The 27,203-nt window shown below is 33.3% G+C and overlaps 1 protein-coding gene across 6 annotated transcripts in view; it reads right to left on the bottom strand.

Annotated features, from left to right (window-relative positions):
* Positions 1–1,568: 1,568 nt before the first annotated feature.
* Positions 1,569–27,203, bottom strand: part of SPAST (spastin) — a 46,902-nt gene continuing 21,267 nt past the window's right edge. For 4 of the 6 annotated variants that reach the window (XM_034428189.3, XM_034428191.3, XM_034428190.3 and 1 more), the window contains 13 exons: positions 21,369–21,547; positions 18,690–18,823; positions 18,287–18,380; positions 15,970–16,044; positions 15,197–15,268; positions 14,422–14,497; positions 11,867–11,958; positions 10,530–10,609; positions 9,171–9,213; positions 8,353–8,432; positions 7,876–7,946; positions 6,526–6,566; positions 1,569–5,356 (listed from right to left, as the gene is read on the bottom strand). In XM_034428189.3, coding sequence (XP_034284080.1) covers positions 5,234–5,356; positions 6,526–6,566; positions 7,876–7,946; positions 8,353–8,432; positions 9,171–9,213; positions 10,530–10,609; positions 11,867–11,958; positions 14,422–14,497; positions 15,197–15,268; positions 15,970–16,044; positions 18,287–18,380; positions 18,690–18,823; positions 21,369–21,547 — 1,160 coding nt within the window. In that variant the 3' untranslated portion in view covers positions 1,569–5,233. Of the gene's footprint in view, positions 5,357–6,525; positions 6,567–7,875; positions 7,947–8,352; positions 8,433–9,170; positions 9,214–10,529; positions 10,610–11,866; positions 11,959–14,421; positions 14,498–15,196; positions 15,269–15,969; positions 16,045–18,286; positions 18,381–18,689; positions 18,824–21,368; positions 21,548–25,520; positions 25,617–27,203 lie in introns of all 6 variants that reach the window. The other 2 variants (XM_034428187.3, XM_034428188.3) reach the window with 1 other exon arrangement.

The following is a 27,203-nucleotide window of genomic DNA, read 5'->3' as shown; positions in this document are numbered from 1 at the left end:
AACCGCCGTAGCGACCGATAAAAGTTTACGTGGGTTTATTTCTCGATGGGGGCGAAGACCGTTATTTCGGGATACGGTCCGATAACAAGTGTTAGGAATGCCTTGTGGCAACGGTGGAACTGCAATTAGAAATATTAGAGCGGTGGGCACAATTGGCATCTTAAGTCAGAGGTGGGGAACTGTGGCCCCTTTTATGGCTGGCTCAGGAATTCTGGGAGTTGAAGTCCACAAGTCATAAAAAGGGCCATAGTTCCCCACCTCCTGATCCAGTGTTTCTCAACCTTGGTAGCTTGAAGATGGGTGGACTTCAACTCCCAGAATCCCCCAGCCAGCGCTGCTGGCTGGGGGATTCTGGGAGTTGAAGTCCACCCATCTTCAAGCTACCAAGGTTGAGAAACACTGCCCTGATCGAAGTACTCTTTCAGAATTCCTCGCGCAACCCAGCGCGCTCCATAAGCGTTGGACTTCCAAGTCCTATAATTTCCAGTTTAGTAGTTCCCTGGGAATTCTAAGGAACTGTAGTTCAGCAGAATTGGAGGACACCAACGGAGGAGGAATCAACTTTTCTTCCCGTTCAATGCAGGGTGCAGTCTGTCACAGATCTGGCTCGCAGCTTTTAAGAAGCTGCAGTTAAGCTAGTCATAAAATGCAAGGTGAAAATGACTTGTTTTGTGTCCCAAGTCGCAAACCAGTTGACCGTATCTTAACCTAGCATGCTGGAATAACATCAAGCATGCAACCTGGAAGTAAGGAATTTCCCGATTGATCAATGGAACAGCAATGCCTCCCGGAGTTTTTCCAAGAAAACACCGGACCACCATTTGTCCGGTTATGGTATAAAGACTTCTGCTTTGAATAGGAGGTTGGACTAGATTTCCAAGGTCCCTTCCAGTCCTATAGTTCAGTATCAGGTGAGATTGTGCATCACATTAACAAAATGTAGACTTGAATGACTTCTGATTAATAGTTCTAAGAACCCTTGAATGAAAACACCTCTATTTTGCAAGCCTTTGAAAAGTATTCAAGACACGTTTTAAAGCATATTGTTTCAGCTTTGTTTTGTATAAGCGGACTGAAAATACTGTTTGTGTACAACAGTACACAAATACATTCATCGTGTTAATGTAATCTGTCCTTCAATAGGACTTACTTTCTAACAGCTGGTTTTCCTAGTTCTTAAAAGCAGGAAAGTTTACTTTTCTTTTTATATAATGTAGTATTCTCAGTCTGATGCTATCCAAATAAGAGTGCCCAACCAGTACCAGAAAGCAATTGAAAACAACTTTTTCCAAAAGCTTTTTATTCACATTTTAACTCTATAGTATAAATATCTTATTTTTTTTTACTTTAGTTACAGAACTAGTGACTAATATTCTGATGCCCCAAGTAACAGTCATGCAAAATTGTATTATTGTGAAAGTTGTCTTGTGGCATAGTTTATAGGATAATTAAGATATCAAGGTAGAGGTATGTTATATTTCATATATTTTGAGTGTAATTAAAAAAAAGAATGAAACCAACATCTCACAATCCATTTTAACATACTTCAAAAATATTGAATAGTCAAATTACTGTTTCCACATTTTTATTTAGAAAATAACAGCAGAGGAAATTGTCTGTTTCAACACAGTAAATTAGAATTTAAATAGTTAGATTTCTAGTCTTATTTCAGAGATAGCAAATGGAAATATCCCACAACAGTCATTATCTTATGATATGAGAAATATTAACAGCAAAAAGTAATACTGTAGGCAAGAGATTTGCAGGAACTCAACATAGAATAAAACTGAGTATTAAGACAAACTGCAACAAATAAGTTTGTCAATCTAATTTTACATGAACATTTTTCATATTTATACACATTTTCCTAATAATATTTCATATTGTGATACCTAATTTCAATAGCTAGAATATGAGAACTTTCTCAAAACGAGTTCAAAGTTGTCTCTTCATATCTGAAAATCTGTTCAATAAAAAAATCCTAATTTTAGTAGCACCTTTGATTTAAAATAACTTATTTACATGTCAAGTTTTTATTAAATGAGATAACTAATTGAGAAGAACATTCTTTACAGAAAGGTAACAGATGCCTGTTAGGACTTTCAGGAACTTGTATGTATGGATAGAAGTGTTTTCCTCTGTTTTTCCCCATGTAAATAGCATAAAGCCTTTTTTAGAAGAATTTTGAAAACAAAATTTTAAATTGTCTAGGATGTCTGTTCACTGGACATCCAAGATGTGTTACAGAACAGCCCGGATGATACAGTAAACGAACATCGGTTAAAAATCCAACTGCTATGGGGTAGATTATGGTGGTTGCTTGATAACTGAAAACAGGCATGGTAACAGTTTATGCTACTCATTGAACAAATAAATCCTACATCCATCTTGGAATGAATTTGGAGCCTTCATCAGATTCTCATTAATGCTAGCACATTAAAAAAACCTGGAGGAGCCTAGTACACTATTTTCTAGAAAATACAGAAGTATTATTAAAATGGTATGAGGCAAATAACTATGTTTCTCACATATATTTCTATTAAAGAGAATTGAAATAAGGCATGATTACAATCATTGCTCGATTATGGCTTGAATGAAAATGTATTAAGTGTTATCTTTATTTCAAAGCAATATTAATTGCATAAAAGCAAACAGTCTGTAGCGTCCCACCATATTTCAAAATTTGCTAAATACTTACACATAACTGAGATTTCAGATGTTCCCCCTCCCAAAAATGCTTAATAAGAAAGGTAGCACTGCCTTTACCAAATATAATATACATGAAGCTAAAAATTCAACCACTTGAATTCAAAATTCAGCCATTTGAATTCTTATGAAGTAAGCTATAATACAGAGAATACACTAGGATCTCTAGAATCTGTTTAAGCAAGCATCTGAAATACTTCTAACACTTGCTTAAAAAGGAATTAAGCCAATTGATTTGGCAGTTTTAATTCTGTTTTTATATATCTAAATCACCTAGAATACTAATTCAAATAGCATAAAATATTACTTGCCTGAGTAAATTTTTGCTTTAATCAATCAGACTCTGATTGCAAGCATAATTCAGAAATTAAATTAAATTAAAATTAAATTAAAATAAGGCAGATTATTGCAGCCTTTACTTAAAGCCTTGGATGAGAAGTTAAACATTTTCAAAGAAAAAAAAGTTCAATTGCCTTTTCAAAAAAGCACCTTTGGGACAACCATGACCTGGATGATTGAGAATCTCTATAGACAGTAATTTTGATTATTAGGTTTTGAAGTCTGATGTATTTGTAGATTTAAAATGACAATTATGACCATTCTAATTGAGACTTCAGGCAACCATTTAGTACATCAAGGAAAAAATAAAAAGGTTCAATGTCCTTGGATTAGATTATCCAATTTTAGAATAAAGGGTCACATGATCAGGAAGCTTTAGACAAGTATACCGTAAGTTGTTCAAGGATTAAAATTAATACAACTTTAAATAAGACTGTATAATCACTTTATTGTATACTGTACCAGTATGAAGAGCTGAAATAGCAGAGTAGCTAGTGTCATCAGTTTTTTGGAAATGTCCTTTTACTGTGTAACAAACATCTTTATCATTTACCTTTAGCAAGAGTGTTAATACTATGCAGTATTTCTGTATTCAGATGCATCAATATGGTCTTGAAATTATTTCAAAAATAAAACAGGAAAAGAGGCTTTAAATTTATTCCATAATAGATACATCTTACAAATATTTGTTGAAGTTGGAGACATGCATCTGTACATACCCACAAACACACTTTACGTGTAAGCAAATAAAATCGGAGGAGAAGAATATTAAAGGGTATCCACAATAGTATGAAATCTAACCTTTCCAAATTCTCAAAGATAAATCACAATTAATCAGTTTCAGATAGTAAAATACTTGCCCTATTCAATCAAACTGTAAGAGCCAAGTAACATAGTTTTATTGTATTTTCAGTAAAGCTGTGATAGTTTAATAACTCATACAAAGATTTAATAACAGCTGTTAATAGAACAATGTATTATTTTTTAGATTTGCCTTTGCACATAAGGCATAATTTATTCTATAAGATAGCATCTGAAGAAATCTCTAGAAGTGTGAAAATCTTATCTTAAGATTAGTATTGTTGATTTGCAAATAGTATGTATTGTCAAATAAAATTTAAATAAACTTCATGAAATCCTGCTTCAAGTTCAAAAGTAGCTTTCAAAAGTAGCTTTCAGAAACCAATAATATTTTAATAGAAATGTTACTCTTCTGTCCCTGTTTTTCTATCCTTTTGCACAACTACTAAATTTTAAAAAATGAATTAATCTTTATTCATTTATCTACTTCATACCCTTTCTATTATAGCAAACATACAATTGAATAAATTATTCATTTTGTAAACACCAATCATATTAGACAGAGAAGTAAATCCATCTGTTCCTTTAATATTAAAAGGCCATTATATTACAAGTAATTTAATAAAAAATTTTAAAAATGGTTGCGTAACTATAAACTGAAACATATGGTAGATATAAAAGACCAATTTAACAATTACAGCTATGATCACTTGCATATCTTAGAAAATCACCAGAATGGAACATTCTGGCTTTTGGTCATTGTGGTCACAAAAACTAGCACTGAAGAGAAACTCTGTTGATTTAAATTAATACTATTTCATACTTTGACTGATACAAAAACAAGATCCTACTATGGATATTTATAAATGCAATGGAAAACTCCTGCAGGAAAAAAAAAAACTTTAAGCCATTTGGTTTACCAATTGGTTGTACTAATATATTGACTGTGGGACTTCACAAAGAGAAAGAACAGACTATGTAAATGCTTTGTATTGTGGACTTTTCAAAATAATATTCTTATGCATATGGGTTTATTTTTAATTTGGCACATTATCAATACACAAGAAACTGAAAGCAAGGCTTAGTGATTAAGAAAAACACAATAAAAGTAAATATCATGAGCAACGTTTAGAAAATACAAAAAAAGTACACAAAGTATATTTTTCCTATCATTCATTGGTAGAATTCTCTTCCCCATTTTACTGTGCTCTCATGGTTTGTTGGGTATAAATCCTGGTATTAAAGTTTAGGGAGCTCATCATCAACTATACAAATCAGTCTTGCCTTTAAGTGCAGATACTACTGATGTCTTGTAAACATTCAGCATTAGTTTGAATCAGCTGTCCCTTGCTGACAACAATCTCCCCTTCTTTGATAAAGTTGTTGATCAAACTGTAGTGTCTCCAAAGGCTTTGTTCCAGCGAATGTAAGCTTCTAAGGTTTGAGGGCTAAGACTGCATTTTATTTTCTTCAAAGACTCATTGAAATCTGACAGCCGAATATTCCTCATCTAAAAGGAAAGAAAAAACATACTTGAGTATCACATATTATTCAGAGATCACTCCCCGTGCGTGCATTCAGTTAGCCATGTTCCCAGGAAGTTTTGTTGATTAGAAAGATTTGGTGTTATAGAAATGGCTAGTTATATATTAATGTGTAAAAGTAAAAAGTTGAGGTTGGAGTGTGTTTATCTTATACTGTGCTAGGAAGAGTTGGAAGTCAATGCTCCCTTTTCTTTCTTTTTGTCTTCTCCCTTGTGTTTCACACCCCCTTTTTCCCGTTCCCTTTCTCTCCCTTAATTTTCTATTTTCTTTTCTTTTTGTATTTTGTATAATAAAAATAAAATTGATAAAACAGTATCACATATTATTGGGTTTAAAACTTGTTTTCTAAAACAAGTTTTCTTTATTAACATGAGACTATCAGCATTGAGAAGCAGACCAAAAGTAATTCAACTTGGATAAGTATTACTATGTTGATTCCACTAGATGGCACTAAAGTATGTGAATCAATTTCAGCAAATCATTTCAGATCATTCTCCCCCCCCCCCCCCAATTTCTAGCCTGCTAAAATGACTTAAAATACAAAGTGCTTAAGGCAACAACATACTCTGATCTCTCTGCTCCCTATTTCAGTCTTAGTCTGTGCATTTGTCATGTCTCTGGAAATTTAGAGGACAAAGAATCTACTAACATGGTGCCATAATAGGAAAGGGAGAAGTTTCAACATTGAGCTGGGGAAACAGAACTTTCCAGAGCATACTAAAGGTTGCAGGATGGAATAGAAAAATCTATGTTGTACTCATGGAATAGTATTTTTTACACTACAGTGCTGTATAAGTGTCTATACATCTAGCCTTTTTTCTGAAGTGTTGCCTATTTTTTAGTTGCATTTGTGTTCTCAAATATAAAATTATGGTTAGTAATTATCTACTTAGAGGAATTATTTCTATGACATATTTAGGGGTATTTAGTTGCTTTTTAGTAGTATTGGATTTTTTTGATATTATATAGACCAACTTGACAACTTAGTACTCTTGTAAATTAAATGCAGGTGTTCTACTCTCAAAAGAGTATCCAAATAATTCATTTCATTTTGAATTTTCAGTTGTGCTCTGAAAACAATAAAAATACAAAATAGTAAAAATGATTGAATTGTTGAAGTTAGCAAAGCACATACCTCACTAGCAGACATGTTCTTCACCTGCTCAGGTTTTAATTCTGTAAATTAAAAGAAACATAATTAATTAGTTTCAAATCAATATATCCTATCAGAAAGCTTAAATATCTGAAGCATGACAACTCTGAATTCTGGCAGTAAAGCTGATTTAAACCAGATGTTTAAATTCATGTTTCTTCATCTTGTAGATAAGGCTCTAGGCAGATCATGGTCATATGACCATGGGAATGCTGCAACAGTTGTAAGTGAGAATTGGTCACAAGTCACTTTTTTCAGTGCCGTTGTAACTTCAAATGGTCACTAAACAAATGGTTGTAAATTGAGGACTATCTGTATTAGGCTTTCAAAGATTTGGGGAGCTTTTACAAGTTGAAGAAGGAACTTACTTCCCAAAACTTTCCATTCTCACTACCATTTTAAAAGAACCCATAAAAAGAAAAAAAGTTAAATCTTTATTTTCAAATTCTGATACATTGCTATAGACTCCAAAGAGGATTGTTGTTAATAGATAATTAATAGATAATTATCTATTATGTCTATTATCTGTTGATAATAGATATTTGCTAATATTATCTATTATAAAACAAAAAGAAAATATTTCAACTATTTTAGATTTAACAATCTGATACACTAAATTTGTTTAAGCTTGTACCTTGTCTTTTTATACTCAATCTTTTTATCATTTAGTTACTATAGCTTTTTAGACTTCACTTTATTATTTCTTTTACCTTACTGTCACATTAATTGCCCCAGCTCCTACCCAACTAGAAATTCGAAAAGATGGAAATATGAATAGATAAATAGGCACCACTTCTCACCACTATGGTGGGAAGGTAACAGTCTTCCGTGTGTCTTGGTGTATAGACATGCTAGCCATATGACCATGGAAAATGTCTTCGCACAGTGCTGGTTCCCTTGACTAAGAAACAGAGATAAGCATCATCCCTAGAGTTGAACATGACTGGAAAGGGGAAACCTTTACTCTTTTTTTCATTAGGTTTCAATGTTTAGTTTGATTATGTTTTACTGTTATCCTGTCCTTATTGGATTAGTTGCAAATTCTGTTATATACTGTCTCGGTGCTAAACTACATTCCTAATGAACACTGTGTGTGTGTGTACACCTATGTATATATGTATACATGTATCTAATTTACAAAGTACCATTACAACCAATGTTAGCTAGTTAATTCCAATTATTGAAATTATTTTAAAATGCTACTAGCTATAGCAAGGACTTGAGCAAATTAAACTATTTCTTTGGATCTTAGCTTAACCAAAGCCGCATATCTGAGCACTTTTTAGAGGCACCTTACAGATGCATTTAATTGAAAGTTAAAATCGTGCTTACCTCGTATAGGGCCCAACGCTGCATCTTTTGCCAATGCTGTTAAGTCGCTACCTGAATATCCATCTGTCATTCTTTAGAAGAGACACAATTTCAAAAATTTATATTCTCTACAGAAAACTAACAAAGTTACATTCTTTATTATAAAGCAGTACAATACAAATGAGTAAACTAGAGTTTTGGATAAATTTTGGATAAAATAATTAGGTCCATAGTTCAGAAAGACTTTTCAATATTTAATGTTCTAATATTAATGATATTAAATTGTAGTCTTATCATTTAAGATGTCAGCATACTATATTTGATGAGAGATGAAGTGCTGATATCTTTTCTTTATAAACAGTGAGGAAGAGAAACGTGACTATGCCATTACTCAGAGCCATTACATTTAGCATTTCTTCTTACGAGCAACAGCTGCAAATATAACTAGGCTCTAGGCACAATCCACCTAGGTTTAGCAGTAAGTTAGAATTTACTCACCTAGCTAACTGTGCCAATTCCTTTTGGGTTAATGGATTTCCTTGTTTGCTCAAGAGATTTTTTAGTAAAAGCAGTCGAGTCTGCAAAATATAACATTCTCTATTTGCAATCTCACCTTTGTTTAAATAATCAAGCAAAGGCACTATACATCTGAAAATTGCGCAGAATGATTTTCACTTTGCAAAGGCAACACAGAGGATTAAGTTTGAAATCATATGGGGTAGAAGTATATTTTAAAAATATCTTTATGCTTCTATGTCTTGCTATTATACAGATATTAGCAAAATGCTAATGGCTTAATAGAAACACAGCAAACTGCAAGAGTTCAGCATTCTTCTATTCAATCTATAATGCCAGTTTTCTTTCGCATAAAAGTGAAAGCTTAGATTTCCAGATAAATGAAAAATAAGTAAACTTGAAGCAGAAAGATGAATTCTCTTCATGTAACCCTTTTACAAATAAGGCATACTCATAACTGATATAGTGACAATTAAACTTCCATCCACATTTAGGTTAATTCTGATGTTAATGGTAATTATAATTTAGGTTCAAATTGTCACTACTTCATAGGAAAATAATCAAAAAGTTAAAGAAAATTTAGATTATGGAAATGAGCAAAGGGAATAATTGACAAAGGAAATAATTAAAAAGAAGGAAAAGAAAAGGAAAAGAATATCACTACAGAAATCCTAGACCTTGTGATAGAAGAATCCATCCTATAATTAAACATGAACAAACCAATTTTTGTATTATTAATTTGCATCCAAGAATTGAATAGGAGACATTCTTTCTTTAAAATATCGCCATAATCTACATACCTCTTCATTGGGCAATGATACATATACTCTTTTGGTGAATCGTCTGAAAAAGAAATAGAAAGTATAGAAGAAAGTATAAAAAGAGCTACTTAAGATTCCAGATATAATAAAAAATATTGAAAATATAATAAAGTTTTCAAACCAGGATTGTAGTTAGCAAAAATGATTTTTTTAACTCTAAAATTTAAAATTGGCCCTATGTTTATTGCTAGCAGTTAATATTAGAATTTCAAGATCACACTTTCTTATCAGCCCAGCTGGCTTTGAGAAGTGGGAATTGTAGAAGAGATTATTATGAGGAAGAAAGATACACTGGGCTTGAGAAAGTGGAATACAGGCAAAGAAAGAAAAGGGAAATAAAAAAAAACAGGAAACAAATAGAAATTGAAAAATCTCAATTCAACATCAAAGCAGCTGCATTTTTCACTTAATTTTACTTATTTTGTAGGCATTTATTTTGTAGGTCTAAGTTCCAATTCTGTATGAATGTGCCAATTTAATTTGCTAACTTAATTATTTTTATTATTTATTTTTAAATAAATTAATAATTGTATAAAAATGACATCTTACTAAACTATTTAAAATATATACCTCAGTGACTTTACTGATTAGAATTTAACAGTGAAAGAAGAGGTGACATGAACAATGGAAGGAAGAAGAAATCACAAGTGTCATTAATAAAATTTAAATTCAGGCCCAATGCATTTTAGAAAATGTGTTGCTTTTTCAAGTTTGCCATAAAAACAGAAACAATGCAAAAATAGATACCAGAATAACTTTCAATACATACAGGTAGTATGACCAGTTGCTTAGCAACCATCCAAAGTTACAACAGACTCTCCCAAAAATCTTACCTCTGACCTGGATTTGAAGTTCCAACAGCTGGTGCCCCCCCCGCTCCCCCCATATCACATGATTGCATTTGGCACTTGGCAACCAGTACGTTTCTACAGTATCCTTGAAAAAGCAATAAATATTCCAAAATATATAGGAAAACTAAATTTTCCTGAACTGAGAGAAGTTTTGAAACACAATGGCATTTGGCCAGAAAGATCTCTCCATTTTCAGTGAATAGAAATTTATATTTCATTTTTAGTGTATTCAACCTGTCTTCAGTAACAAAATGAAGATAAATTGTTGATTTGTATCAAAAATATAGTTACAAAATATTTCCAACAATTCATTCCAATAATATTTCCAGTAAATATATCATCGAGGAAAATATTTATTGTCCATTTTTTTTTTTTACCAAAATAAATATACTCTTTCCTCATGGCGTATCAAATTAGTGTTCAAGAATAGCATAAAAGCTAAATTTATATTATATATTCCTAATTAATTATGCATGAGTTAAAATACCTGAGTACAGCATCATCAAGCTCCTGTGGCCTGTTAGTTGCTCCCATTACTAAAATGCGATCTTCTCCTGAAGACTGTACCTTTTTTCCCCAGAAAGCAAATTCAGATAGAATCAGAAAAGAAAACATCACACTATAATAAAATATATATTCTTGTAACTGGGAACAAACTGTTTGCACAATACCATATTAATGGCAATGCAGAAACCATTATTATTTTGAGGAGTTTAATGACATATTATAATTATATCCTTATTATTAGGAAAAGTCTAGAAGTTTTTATTTCTTGTTTACTGAAGAAAGGAGAAAGGGCGACGGGAATCTTCAGGTAGCCTCAAAGCTTTTCATACACTGAGAGTCATAAACCACCAAGTCAAGGGGAGGTCTTGCAGTCTCCTGACAAATAACAGTCATGATGCTAGGTCTTGATAAAAACCTGGGGTTTGTCATGGTTGCCTCGCTAAGCAACCCTGCTCGCAACCAGATAACAGTAACGGGAGGTGGGAGGGAATGTAAGTGTGCTGTCTGGAAGCGTGAGACAGACTCAAACCCCAACTGGGATTGCAAGTGCAACTGCTTGGTGGACAATGGGAGGTCCAGGGAGGGAAAAGAAAAGTTTTCCTATAATATTTGCGTGTGAAAACATGAGAACTAGCTTTTCTACTTCTGTTCCCATATGGCTTTTCGGTAAAGTTATACCCTTGGAGAAAAAATGTCCCAGGAGGTTCCTTTGCTGTTTAATGCAGTCGGACTGTTGACAGGAATGTTGTTTGTTGTGAGCCTCTGCATTGAACCTAACATTGGGTACTGAGGAAACTGGCCACCCTTGTGGTATTTCTGCTGTTGTTATTAAGGAGCTCCTGGCAACTTGTAAAAGATTGGGGTATTATCATGCTTGTTATTGTATGCTTTTGACTTGAGGTAACAATAAAGCTTAAAGTCATTTTATTCACTGGTGTATATATTGTTTCTAGATCCAAAAGAACCAATTGTCTGGGTGCCTGATCACTGCCCTGACACTTGGCAAAACACACCACTTTGCTCTCATGTATAAATACTGTATTTCACTGTATAGTACATTATAAACACGTAAATAATTTCATTGGATTTGGTGGTCTTGAACCTAGCAGCAAGCACACTGAAAAATACTTGAAGCTTAGTAAAAGGGGGGGTGGGATGGCAAAGAACAGTAACAGTTCATCTTTTACTAGAAAAATCTCTACTGTTTTGTTTTTTAAAAAAATCAATAATAGAAAGTTTAATCTTTAGAGTCAAAAAATGCTATATAACTGCCACTAACACTCAGCACTGTAATACTGTTCAACGTTTAATACTTACGCCATCAAACTCTATTAAGAATTCTGTTTTTAAACGTCGGCTAGCATCATGTTCACCTTCTCTTCTTTCACATAATAAACTATCCACTTCATCTAAAACGTAAAGATAACCTTTATTGTCATTTTTTACTGTGAGCACACTGTCATACATTAAAAATGAAATTCTGTTGCCTGCTCAAAAGAAAGTATATATCTACCCTTACCCATACATTACACACATATGTATACATGCTATATTACAGGTGAAACTCAAAAAATTAGAATATTGTGCAAAAGTTCATTTATTTCAGTAATGCAACTTAAAAGGTGAAATTAATATATGAGATAGACTCATTACATGCAAAACGAGATAGTTCAAGCCTTGATTTGTCATAATTTGGATGATTATGGCTTACAGCTCATGAAAACCACAAATTCACAATCTCAGAAAATTAGAATATTGTGAAAAGGTTCAATATTCTAGGCTCAAAGTGTCCCACTCTAATCAGCTAATTAAGACATAACACCTGCAAAGGGTTCCTGAGCCTTTAAATGGTCTCTCAGTCTGGTTCAGTAGGAATCACAATCATAGGAAAGTCTGCTGACCTGACAGTTGTGCAGAAAACCATCACTGACACCCTCCATAAGGAGGGAAAGCCTCAAAAGGTAATTGCAAAAGAAGTTGGATGTTCCCAAAGTGCTGTATCAAAGCACATTAATAGAAAGTTATGTGGAAGGGAAAAGTGTGGAAGAAAAAGGTGCACAAGCAGCAGGGATGATGCAGCCTGGAGAGGATTGTCACGAAAAGGCCATTCAAAAGTGTTGGGGACTTTCACAAGGAGTGGACTGAGGCTGGAGTCACTGCATTAAGAGCCACCACACACAGACGGCTCCTGGACATCGGCTCCAAATGTCATATTTCTCTTGTCAAGCCGCTCCTGAACAACAAACAACGTCAGAAGCGTCTTACCTGGGCTAAAGATAAAAAGAACTGGTCTGTTGCTCAGTGGTCCAAAGTCCTCTTTTCTGATGAGAGCAACTTTTGCATCTCATTTGGAAAACAAGGACCCAGAGTCTGGAGGAAGAATGGAGAGGCACACACTGCAAGATGCTTGAAGTCCAGTGTGAAGTTTCCACAGTCTCTGTTGATTTGGGGAGCCATGTCATCTGCTGGTGTTGCTTCATTAAGTCCAGGGTCAATGCAGCCGTCTACCAGGAGATTTTGGAGCACTTCATGCTTCCTTCCGAAGACGAGCTTTATGGGGATGCTGACTTCATTTTCCAGCAGGACTTGGCACCTGCCCACACTGCCAAAAGTACCAAAACCTGGTTCAATGACCATGGGATTACTGTGCTTGATTGGCCAGCAAACTCGCCTGACCTGAACCCCATAGAGAATCTATGGGGCATTGCCAAGAGAAAGATGAGAGATGAGACCAAACAATGCAGAAGAGCTGAAGGCCGCTATTGAAGCATCCTGGCCTTCCATAACACCTCAGCAGTGCCACAGGCTGATAGCATCCATGCCATGCCGCATTGAGGCAGTAATTGATGCAAAAGGGGCCCAAACCAAGTACTAAGTACATATGCATTCTTATACTTTTCAGAGGTCCAATATTGTTCTATGTACAATCCTTGTTTTATTGATTTCATGTAATATTCTAATTTTCTGAGATTGTGAATTTGGGGTTTTCATGAGCTGTAAGCCATAATCATCCAAATATGACAAATCAAGGCTTGAACTATCTCGCTTTGCATGTAATGAATATATCTCATATATTAGTTTCACCTTTTCAGTTGCATTACGAAATAAAGTAATGAGACTTCATCGAAACGTCGCCAAGACACTTCCAATTTTACACAGGAGAAAACCTGAATAACCAAAGACCTATATATACCTATACCCATGCATATATACATATATATTAATCACTGTCCATTTTGAATACATAGCAGAAATTATACAATCAATATTAAATATATACTTTAATACAGTGTAAAATTGTTGTAAAAATGCAACCCTCTATATTCTAAATAGCATATATTTCTCAAGAGCTCTTAAGTAAATTATCAACATTTTTAGGAATGACAATTAAAATTTCTGGTCCAGGTTATTAATATACTATCTGCAAAGCACTTAGCCAAATATGGCTTATCTTAAAAATCTAAGCAATCAGATCTAGTTAGTACCTGACTAGGAGACCCAACAGGAAATCTTAGGATAGGAGGCTAGACCAAGAAGTTTAGAAAAAAAGAGAAGGTAATGGGAATCTATTTCCATACATTGGTTAAGAAAGTTAACAAGTACCTGTCAAGGTCATTGATTGGGGAAAATTTTGCTTTTTTTAAAAAAAGAAAAAATTCCTGTTCTCCAGTAGGGATTATCAGTACTTGTTATAACTGGTATAAAATAAATTTAAAACTGTGGTTTAAGAACGTATTATTTCGGCAATACAACTCAATATAATAAAATGGATAATGAATAATATGTTATTCTCAATTAAAAGACTATTTTTAGAAGGTTTATGCTTTAAATTTAAATCAAAATTTTAACTAGTCAGATACATGAAATTTTACCAATAAAAATGATAGAAGGCTGAAGTTCTCTAGCTACTGCAAAAAGTGCACGGACTAGTTTCTCTCCTTCACCAACCTAAGGGAAAAAAACAAAGAAGGTACCTACTTCAAATTGATTGAATCATATGCTTCACAACTGGCATATTATCAGTGGATACTAAAACACGACTAACTTCATCTATTCTATGACTGTGTGACATTAAATCTGTGTTACAATATTTACTATATTATAATTAAATTAATTTTTAAAAGTTCATCAAAGTTTTCATCTCTATCTCCCTCTACAAGCCAGGCACACATAAAAAGCTTCCCCCCCCCCCAAGCAGGCTACCCCAAAGAATGTGGAATGGAAAAGGTTTTAAAAGGAAATGGGTTTTTACAAGATTAATATATACTTATTACTCCAAGCTAATAACAAAGGAAAATATAGAATCATACAATCATACTGTATTGGAGGAGCTTTTTTGCTTCTGTCTTGAAAGAAACACTAAACTGAAATGTTAACGTAACACATATAATATAAAAATCTGTTGCTGCCAATTAATGCAGATATGTCTTTCTAAGATCTTTTATATTACAGCTTTGAAGTTTTATGTATTCCAGTGGAATAAAATTAGATACGGATGTAGATGCAAAATTAGAATAGTTTAGAAACAGATAAATATTATTTCCAATGTACTGGAATCTGGTGAAAATACCGCTCCATTTATTATTTTTTTGAAAACTTCCTAAGATGATTTGTTAACCACAGCCAGAATATAATATTGCTACTCACATATTTTGATGTCAGACTTGCAGCACTTATGTTAAAGAAGGTTGAATTTGATTCTGCAGCCACTGCTTTGGCCTATATTTAAAAAAAATATTGGTTGAAAGCTGCAACATAATACCAAGCATGTAACATCTTTCAGCAATGTAATTATCCTTATTATTAAGAGTTCTGCTGAATTGGGCACATATGTGCCCAGTAAATAACTATATATGTTAAAGGAAATTTCAATCTGTCAGCACTTTAGCAACATATGTTATACTTTTAAATGTTTGCTTATATATTTCAGATTTTACTTTTCCGTGTAAGATACTGTGAAATTCTGACCATTCTTCTAACTGGAGTACCCAAGACCCAGCATGAAACTACTCTGTTATCTCAAAATGATAGGAAAGAATATTTCTTGGGTACACATATAAAAAGCCGCCTTGAGTCTTCAGAGAGGGGCGGCATATAAATTGAATTAATTAAATATAAATTGAATTAATTAAAATATAATGTTCAAACACTGTTCCATAAGTAATATGCCAAAGCACAAATAGACAGTATTTTCTGGCTAAAGGGAAGGGCAGAACAACTGAAATGAATGAGCTGGGAGTACAAATGGCATCTATTTTTCTGGATTAAGGGACGAAATTTTGAGGATTTTGAAAGAAAGAAATTATTTTAAGCCTCTTTTAAATCTCACATGTTTGTCTCCTGTCTTAAAATGACAGAAAAACACACTGCCAATTTTTAGCAAATATAATCAGATTTAGAAGAGGTCCTAGCTCTCTTACCAGCATCGTCTTCCCATTTCCTGGTGGGCCAAACAACAACAATCCTCGTGCAGGAGCCCTAAGTCCTGTAAACAACTACAAGATTGACTGAATTACATTTTGGTTCATGGCATAATCAGAACTCTTCAGCCTATAAACTAGTAATTTTATACCTGAGAGAAAACATTGTTAATGTGTTTTGCAGTAGATATGAAAAACACTGATCATCCTGATCACTGAATATTTTGTCATCAAACTCTATTTTTTTGTACTTGATACTGGGTCAGGATAAGAGTCTAGGAAAAATAGGTCAAAAAAGACCACTAAAAAAATCAAATAATACAAAATAAAATTGTGAAACTAATGCTTAAATTACTAAATTTAAGATATATTATTTGGAATTTACCAAGCTATAAGGGCTATAGAAACAATACATTTTCTAGAATGGAATTAATTTATTTTTTATTATTATAAATTGATATTCATTTTTCAATCAACTAATGCTATTATAGCCTATTATCCAGGATTGCAGTTCTACGTTTTCTTCACAAAGTGTATTTTAATAGCCAGGTGTGATCCATCTGACAGAAGAAAGAAGAGACAGCAAAACTGCCTCCAGTTGTCTGTTCTGGCTAATACATATACTGTGGATTTATTTTGCTAATTGCCTTTAGTGTTTATCTTAAGAAAACGAACATGTAACATAGAGAGTATATTAGTTGGAATGATTATATAAAGATATGTCTTTTATTATAGCATTAACAATAAGTTTGTTTTTCTTTCTTGCAACATCTTTAAACATAGCCTGAAGAGAAAATTAGCTACAATAGACATAAAAATGTGATATACAATAGTATATAAATGAAACACAATGGGGGCCTTTAGACCTTTGTTCTGATACTTTTCACAACAGACCAAACATTAATAAGAGCAGTAGCCACCCATCAGCAAAATTCACAACATCTCAAAAATTCACACCAAATGGATACAAGCAGTTTTTTTTAACAAACAATGAAACACAAGAATTGTGCCTCATAGGTAAATATTAAATATATGAATTTCAGAACACAATAAAAATTAAATTACCAATTCATTTTTAAATATTCAAGAATATGTTTTCTGATAATTTAAGTTCAATTTTCCTACCTTCTATTTATTAGAAATGGATTGTGATGGCAAGCATTTGTTCATTCAATTGCCAGAGAATTGAACCTGGATTGATTGCACTTAACTACCTGTACTTATCAATAGTAATATTATTTCAATTGTCAATTGATGCTACAAATGCAAAATCTGAACTCTGGTGCCAAAGTCTACTGAAAGATTGGAAACCCAGGTGACTTGATCAAATATTTATATGTAGGGACTCTAAATCAAATATTCACCTGCAAAATTTTAAGAGCCAAATCAAAACTATTTCCTGAAAGTTGTGTTCAAAAATGTGCCCACTGTTTCCTCAAACTGCAGCAGAGATAGGAGGACTAGGGGTCATTAAGTGTGGCCATCTTACTTAATGACCATCACTGCTTGCAACAATAATGGGCAGGCTCCATTACAGTCATAGGTCAAAGAGCATCTGTAGACCTATTTTATCTTTAATACTGGTTTGCAGATACACTTTGCCTGCCAGCATACTAAACAGAAGGGCAATTTTCACTTTCATTAGGTTTCTGATCCAGCTCAGCATGTTCGCTGGCAGAATGGAAGAGCAAATTTGACAGTACTTCCACTCTACTGTAGATTCCTAGAACACAAAAATCTGGTTCTAAAAATAGAGAGACCATCTGGAGAACATGGAAGAGTGAGTGGTAGGTGCTGCATATGAAGAGATGGTTAAAATTGTTTCTCCCTCCGTTCCTGGGCAAGGAGGATTCTCAGCAGAATTTCATTTAGAAATGGATGATATTCATAGGAAGGGCATACCTAATATTAACTTTCAATTGAAAATATAATTATGCTTTGTTTAAACTTTACCACTGAAGACCTAGCAGCATGAATGTATAGTGGAAGAGTAGATAATATTCATTTTAGCTTATTATTGGACATGTGATTAATTTCTACTTATTAATCTATGCAATACAATCAATGTATTGGACCAATAAAAGCTAAATATTTTAAGTAACTAGAAGAGTGCCAGTTTTACTCCAGCATCTAATGCAATACGCCAATTGAACTTCGATACAGAAAAACTGTGAGTAATAATTACAAGTTATAATAGATGCAAATATAAGAAATATACATGTTACTTGAATACATCCAAAATGCTAATTTTTTAAAAATCAAAGATAATGAAAACATAGAAGATGCAATAAAACAAGCCAGGAAACAGATTGCTTACTTCAGGCCTAAGTGAGGGAAGGATAACAATTTCTTGCAGTGCCTGTTTAGCCAACTCCTGCCCAGCAATATCATCAAAATTGACAGATGGCCCACTAACAAATACAGAATAGTAATTAGTGCAACAATAGGCATCTCATTCTTCCAGAGTGCAGCTGAGTATTTCACACTCTTTGTCTCAACTGATTTTCTTTAAAAAAAAAACACACCCAAAACCTTAGTCAAGAAATTCTCATGTATATTACATTTTATATTTTTAAAAATATTTTCATTTCTTCCTATCGAAATCTTAAACAGCTAGAGAAAAAATAATATAAACATTACTTGCCCTGAAAATAATTACACTTGATATTTACTAAAAAGCATTCCCATCCCACCACCCACAAAATACTACTGGAACTTACCTGTCTACAATTTCATTGAGAATAAGATTAGCAAGGTTACTATCCACATTTTTGAAAATCTTTGTGTCTTTCTTTTTTCGTACAGCAGTTGAAGGAGTAGAAGGCTTGGTGGTTCTATTATTTTTTGGAGTAGCCTAAGAAAGCAATTATTTCAAATATATTTCAATATTATTACAAAAAAGAATTAGATATCAGCTTCAGTAATCTAGGAAGGAAATTTCCATTCAGCATCTAACTAAATCAGTTAAACAAATCTTTGACAAGGCACAAGTTAACTTTATTTTTAAAAATAAAGAAAAAAAAAGTTAATTAAATATTGCAAAAATTAACATTGACATCAAGGTATTGTCAATTCTTAGCAACCATATATATTTTCTCCATAACATACTTTTATAAATTTAGTGAAGGAAAGGAAAAACAGAGCACAAATATATAATACCATGTGGAAAGAAAAGGAACTGTTGTGGTAAAATACATAATTATTCTCTAGATAAGCAGAATTCTGTACCTCTAAACAAAAATAACTTACCATATTTTTCGGATTATAAAACACACTCCCCTCCCCCCCCAAAAAAGTGGGTGGAGATGTCTGTGTGTCTTATAGAGCGAATGTTGCCAAAGCCTCACCCACCCTCCGGCCTCCATCCTCTGGCCTCTACCTCCCAGCAATTTGCCTCCTTGCAGCAAAGAGCAAACAGCCTGGTCAGCTTCAGCACAGCCTGATTTAGCATGAGCAGCTGATTGGCGGTTGGATCGGCCACCTGGAATACTGACAATCAGCTGTTCCAGGCTGTGGGATTGGCGCCGCCCATCACCGCCTCTGTACACCCCTTTTATGGCCTCCACGTGTCCTGTTTTCTGATCCCCACCACCTGGAATGGGCCTGGAATGGGCCGAAAATGGGACACACAGAGGCGGCGATAGGCGGTGATCCCAGCAGCCTGGAACAGCTGATGGTTGGTATTCCAGGAGGCTGGTCTAACCGCCAATCAGCTGCTTGTGCTGAATCAGGCTGTGCTGAAGCTGACCAGGCTGTTTGCTCTTTGCTGCAAGGAGGCAAATTGCTGGGAGGCAGAGGTCATTTTTTTTCTTGTTTTCCTCCCCAAAAGCTAGGTGTGTTTTATAGTCCAGAACGACTTATAGTCCCAAAAATATGGTACTGTATATCCCATATTATTTATCAAAGTTTTAATTGCTTTTAAACAACTATTTTTTTAATAAATAAGAGACAATGTAATAATCCTTCCAATGCCTAACAAATCATGCTGATAAAAAGCAAAGGTAAAATCTGTACAAGAACTCTGTATTATCACTTTGAGTTGAGGGCAGTGATATTCTAAACTATGTTTTTTCTACTCTGAAAATAATAAACCCAGAAGAAAATAAGCTCAATATCACCATATCTGCTTTCTAAATCTATGGTTTAAAAATTACCAGTAAACTAAATTGGAATACTTGAATTCTTAGCCATCCTTAATAGTTCTACTATACTGAGAATAAAAATCTCTGTGTGTATGCAAACAATACAGACTTTTTGTTAATTTTAAAAATGACAAATATTTTAGCTTTTCCAACAGAAAAAAGTGTTCTAACTTTTTGATCATTTTGTTTCCTCTTTTCCATAAAGTTTTTCATGCCAATATTTTCCAGGCATCCAAGTACCCATATGATATGTGAAATCATTTCTCAACCTTATAATTAGAGCAGTTTTGCAACCCAGTTACCAACTTGTAAAATATGGGCAGAATCCAGATATTTCCAATGATAGAAGCCTCCCATCAGCAAAATGGGAAAGAATGCTATACAGGTAGTTCTCGACTTACAACAGTTCATTTAGTGATGGTTCACAGTTACAATAGCTCTGAAAAAAGTGATTTATGAGCATTTGTCACACTTATGACCGTAACAGCATCCCCATGGCTATGTGGTCAAAATTCAGATGCTTGGCAACTGGCTCATATTTATGATGGCTGCAGTGTCCCGCTTTTGCAACTTTCCAACAAGCAAAGTCAATGGGGAAACCAGATTCACTTAACAACCTGGTTACTAACTTATCAACTGCAGTGATTCACTTAACAACTGTGGCAAGAAAGATACTAAAATGAAGCAAAACTCACTTAACAAATGTCTCACTTAACAGAAATGTTGGGCTCAATTGTGGTCGTATATTGAGGACTACTTGAATACTGAATTCACTATTCCCTTCATTATTTTCTGTAAAATCATTGAAAAGCATTTTTCCACTTTGTATCAGATACCTTCTACAGATAACAAGAATGACACTAGATACAATCACAACCTCCGGGAGTAGGACGGTATAGAAATTTGATAAATAAATAAATAAATAAAATAAAAACCTTAATCAAAATTAACAGTAAAATAACATTAAGTAGTTTTTCCCCCTCTAAAATGAGTTTGGGATTACAAACTTATACAATTCCCTTATAGTAAATCACATTTTTGCTCCATTAGTTTCTATGGTCTATTCTAGTCTCTACCAGCCTTTCCTAGTAATATAAATAACTTAGATTTTGTTGCATGCAAAACATGCTATTTATGAAATACAATTCCTTTATTTTGAATTGCAACTTTTCTATTTCCTTTTCTATTTCAATTGCAACTTTTCTACTTGCAACTGACAAATATGCAATATACTGTGCATAGAAGCTAGTGCCCTACCTTCTGAGTTGCAGCTGAAGGAACTCTAGGTGCAGAAACATTAGAAACTCCAGTATAACTAGGTGTTCTTTGGTGCCCAGAAAATCCTCCAGATCCAGTCTTTGCCATAGATTTTGAACGAGGAAGTGAATTACTACTGTGAGACAGTGGATCCTTCTTTTTTGGAACAGTTCCATTTTCTACAAAGAAAAAGAACAAATTTGTTACTACAAAAATATTCAAATCAACTAATTGCACATGTACTTACTTTTTAAATTGTTACTATCTATTAATTCAGTTGATTTATAAGGCTGATTTCACAAAACAACTCTGAGCAATAACATAGGGTTAAATCTCACAATACATAATGAATAATATAAAAACACATAATTTAATGTACTTATTTATAGCCATTACCCATAAGTGGGTAAACACATCATCATTGTGGACAGACCACCTCATGATTTATTGTAATAATGTTGCTTTCTGTTTGCACTGATATTTTGTAAACTTTATTGAGTAGGTTGCTTTGTTGGAGAATTTTAGAACTAAAGCTATTATCATTTCCTGCAAGCACAGCAAACATATCTAAACACTGGGCTACACTATGTATACTAAAAATGTCCAAAACTTAACAATTCTTATTGTTTTTTTTTTAAACTTCTTAGACTATTTATAGAAGCAGTTTATACCAGGTAGCATACAACTATTTTTGTAGTATTCAAGCAATATAAATTTAGAATGAAACACAGTACAGGTTGTCTTCGCTTAACAACAACAATTGGGACGACCAACTCCATTGCTAAGCAAGACATCACATAGCTTTGACTTGCGATTTCTCCATTGACTGCTTGTCAGAAGCCAGTTGTAGAGCATGCAAATAGTGATCACGTGATGTGATATGCTGCAACAGTCATAAACAACCACCAGCTGTGGAGCACCAAATCTCAATCATGGGATGTTGCAAGTTCAAGGACCAGTCATAAAGTTATTTTTTTCTGGTCGCTAAACAGAGCAATAATAAAATGAGGACTACCTATAATCAAACATTCAATGGAAGAAGGTAATATACATATGATGGACTTTTCTTTACCTAATGACACTAATGTCACTAATCTAGATTACTTTATAATGTCACTAATCTTGATTACTTTATAAAGGTTATCAACAACAAAGCAAGCAGTTAAAATATTTCTGAATATATCTTAGAAAGTTAGAGTCACTCTTCACTTAACATTACGCATTTATTTATCAAATTTATATGGTCACCCAACTCAGAGTTGTACACTCTAGATGGTGCACAACTGTCAATAAAATATATACTGAAAATAAATATTTAAAAACAGAAAAATCAGCTTTAAAATGAGATAATTAAAACTAAAAATACATGCAAAATATGTAGCACCTCTCAAATAATTTCAGAATGATTCATAAAGGATTAAAACGTATCAAACAAATCAAGCAACAATAAAGTTGTCAACATTATTTGCTTTGATATCTAAAAGACAGCAGCAGAGACACCATGTAAAATGCTTAGGAATAAGACTCAATTGGGTAGATGCGAGAGCCTCAAGACCATCAAAGAAGTTTATATTAATGTCTTTAGAACTTATAGAAAAACTAGGACTCAGGATAGCTGGTTCTAAACAAGAGTTTAAATTCTGTTTGAAAACAGTGAAAAGACAAAGTACTACAGTAATTAGATTTCCAGACAAGCTTCAACAGACAGTGCCGGAATGAATAAATAAAACTTGTTGTAAGTTGCTCACTTGTTGTAAACCACTTAGTTGCCTTGAATCGCAATATATGCAACAAATAAATTTAATAAATAAATAAAACCACGCAATAATCTATTTTAAGATTACACAGAAACTAGCCCATCTGTCTCAACCAGTGAAAATATTACACACATTATGAACAACAGAATTTAGGTTGGGAAGGGGGAATGAACTTGCATTGAACTTAGATACAAATGTATGTTAAATAAAAATATTACAGTAATATTAACTGGACTAATGTACCATCAACTGGCATTCTAGCAAGAATGAACAGTTTGATTTCTGCTTCACGAGGCAACCGTTTCCTATTTGTGCTCCTGATAAGATCTTCAGTCTCCTGGTCTTTGTAGAAGTCCAATGTTGATTCTAAATAATATTTTAGTATTTACAGTGCCTCACCTGATCCAAGTATAAAAATGAGATAGAATGTTTGCCTGTTTCTTGTGTACATATCTCTTCAGTACTATCTATATGATCATAATATTCAACTCCCAATTTCTGAATGATTTTATTATGTTAAAAGCACAGCTAATGTGGATTTCAAATAAATTTGCAATTCAAGATCTGATAAACATACTATGTTTTTCAAAGTGGATAGAAAGTAATGATTAGCTGATCAGAATTGCAAACTGATTTTGTTTTAGGGACGTGGGTCAAATATTTTACTTTGATACAGTAAATCCACAAAAACATCTAACTATTGGATAGTTGATTATCTGAAGGAAAATTAAAAAGAAGAACAGAATAGGAAAAGATACAAAACCTTACTATTTTTGGATATGAAATTTATTAGAACAGAAATTGCTTTCCATGCAACCTAGTCTATATGATTATTTGCTTTAAAAAGTATCAATAAAAGTAGTTGCAATTGCAAGCAGTAATCAGTTTTTTCTTCTACAATATAGTGATATGCTGATTCCCATTATGCTGTTTCATATATAGGATTAGTGTCAGTACATCCCAAAGGATGAAGGCTATTGCTGAGCACATTGTAAGCCGCCCTGAGTCTTCGGAGAAGGGCGGCATATAAATCAAATTAAAAAAAAAAAATGGATGAAGTCACACTGTTGCCCTACAAATATAACTATCAAAATATAACTATCTTGCACAAAGCCATGTATGGATATTTGACAATTCTAGTTACCGAATGAAGAAAAATTCCAACTGTGTAAGGTAGTCCTCAACTTATGACCATAATTGAGCTCCAAATTTCTGTTGCTGAGCAAGACAGTTGTTGAGTGAGTTTTACCCCAGTTTATGAGTTTTTTCTTGCCCCAACTGTTAAGTGAATCATTATGGTTATTAAGTTAATAATAAGGCTGTTAAGTGAATCTGGCTTCCCCATTGACTTTGCTTGTCAGAAGGTTGCAAAAGGGGATCATGTGACTCCAAGACACTGCAACAGTCATAAATATGAACCAGTTGCCAAGCATCTGAATTTTGATCATGTAACCATGTGGATGTTGCAATAGTTGGAAGTGTGAAAAAAGTCACATTTTTCACTGCCATTGTAACTTCAAACAGTTATTAAATGAAGGGTTGTAAGTTGAGAATTACCTGTATTCATATACCAATACAAATTGTTTCAAGCAAAGCACCACATCACACTAAATCAGTTAGTGAGAGTATACTTTTAGAGAGAAATAATTGCCAAAAATGTATTTATAGAGCAAAAAAAATCAGTAAGGAAAGTATTAATACATTTGATACTATTTGGAGTTATTTCAGAAGCATGTCTTATAAAGAATAAAAATGACTGAAGGTACAAGCTACAAACCTCATAAAAAAAACCTAAGTAAGAAATTTCCAAAGAAGCTTAACCAGAAAAACACACTACCTAAAATTTTTCTCTTAATTTCATTTGTTCTTATTTCTTAAACATGAGGAACACTGAACACCAATAATTTTCTCATAAACTTCAAGCTGATTTTCTCATTATTATATCGCATGTACACACACTGACAAAAAAAGCCAGGAAAAAAATATCCTTCAATAGGAGATATACGCAAACATGTATTCTCTGCTTTTACTTTTATAAAAAATAGTAATCAACATAATAGAGAGGTCAATTTTTAAAAAATGAAATCTTTTTTTTCCTAGCACTGCATTTTATAAGGGTCCTAAATAGACTTTTTCCAAAATTCCAAACTTTATGTCAAAATACTAAACTTTAAAACTAATGCCTTTTCAAGACATAAGAAATGTTAAAAAATAAGGAAAGCAGTTTGGTGAAGACAACATTAATTCAGCATAGATTAATAAGAAACTATAAAAGAGAAAACATTTTAAAAATATATTAGGAGCAGGGTATTTATTGCTGCATATTTTGTTTTGATAAGGTAGATACTGAGAGACATCCCCCTAATTAATTAGGTGCTGGGAAAACCAAACCCACCTGACTGGAGATGTCCATTGCGGCATACCAGGTTAGTATTGTCACTACGGACTTCCATTTGCAGCTTGGGAATTTGCTTAACTGCCTGCATCTTCTCTATGCAACAGAACAGAGGAGGGAAAAGGACAAATAAAAGACAAAAAATGAACCAATGAAAGTTACGTATACTGGTAATACCAAAATGATTTTGCCTTTAGTTGGCTTGATAAGGATTAAAGTTAAAAAGCTTATATTTAATGTTTACAATGTTATGAAGTCACATCTGATTAATAAAATACAACTTATGTAAAACTGTGAACTGCAGTTAATAACTGCATTATTCAGAAATAGCAAATAGTGGGATACTTTAAAATGAATGTGCAAATAATTATGATGATTTCTTCTACCTATAATCTAAGAAAATCTACAATTTGTTGGTTCAATTTGCAATCATATTTCATACTAATTTTTTAACAAGTATTTATTTATAATAAGCATTGCATTTTAAGCAGCTAAATATATTTGTTATCTACAGGTTATTTCAAGTTGCTATATAATTCTATAAATTATAGAAGTGCCCACAAGAGCCCTCCTTTCTGATCAAGTGAACTTTCCTAATTATTAAGTAATTGTTACATAATTAAAATAAAATTACTACTTTTCTAGCAATAAGGTTTAGCATTGCATTATAATTATCAGAAATAAATTAGACAGATACAGCTCATAGGTGATCATTAAAAAATTCTAAAACTTCCACGTCTAGTTTTAGAATAAGTTATCACCCTTTGAAATGAACAGCTTAGTAGATATCATCCTGAATTTGACTGTCAGCAGTTTACAACAACATTTAGATTCACAAATAATCTATTTGTAAAATCATGGTCCTTTAGAAAGCAGATCAATACTCATCTCTTTTTTGTACTTCAAAAATAAAACCAGCCATTAAAAAAAACAATAGCTTTTTAATACACATTAAGCTAAAAAAATGGTATTCCGTAATAACTACTTTGTTACTATCACAGAACAATCTAGATTCCTTTTTGATACTATCATGTATTTTCATGTAAAAAAGTACTGCAATATAGCTTTAACTAAAAGAGGCATCACAGAAAATACAAATTCAATTAATACATGCATTTTTTGGAAAAAGATTCTTACTCAGTCCTTCCTAAAATCTTAAATAAGATGGCCAAAGTTTTAAAAAACTAAAGATTGTGCTACCTATCTCATATTTCTTTTCTATGTTTCTTTCTTGTATACTGTTACCCAACAGTCCTTAGTCAAAAAGATGACCCTCAGCTGGTCATATCAACACATTGTAAAGACATATGTATACAGAATATTTATTCCATATCATCTACACCAGTGGTTCTCAACCTTCCTAATGCTGCAACCCTTTAATACAGTTCCTCATGTTGTGGTGACCCCCAACCATAAAATTATTCCTAAAACCATTGAAAATATGTGTTTTCCGATGGTCTTAGGCGACCCCTGTGAAAGGGTCGTTCGACCCCCAAAGGGGTTGCGACCCACAGGTTGAGAACCACTGATCTACACCAACCTTTCTCAACTCGGAATCAGCAAGAGGTCTCTAAGGTTCTATAAGACATTATGATTGGGGGGAAAAACTTTTTTTAAACGAATGCAATGCTAGCACTCATAATGATGGGGATTTTTACACATCACAACTCAGCTCCTGGCCAA

Source organism: Pantherophis guttatus, chromosome 1 (assembly GCF_059756535.1).
Source record: "Pantherophis guttatus breed Tessera chromosome 1, ASM5975653v1, whole genome shotgun sequence".
Lineage (NCBI taxonomy): Eukaryota > Metazoa > Chordata > Lepidosauria > Squamata > Colubridae > Pantherophis > Pantherophis guttatus.
The sequence above is the reverse complement of the archived record's forward strand: the minus strand, read 5'-3'. Positions and strand labels throughout refer to the sequence as shown.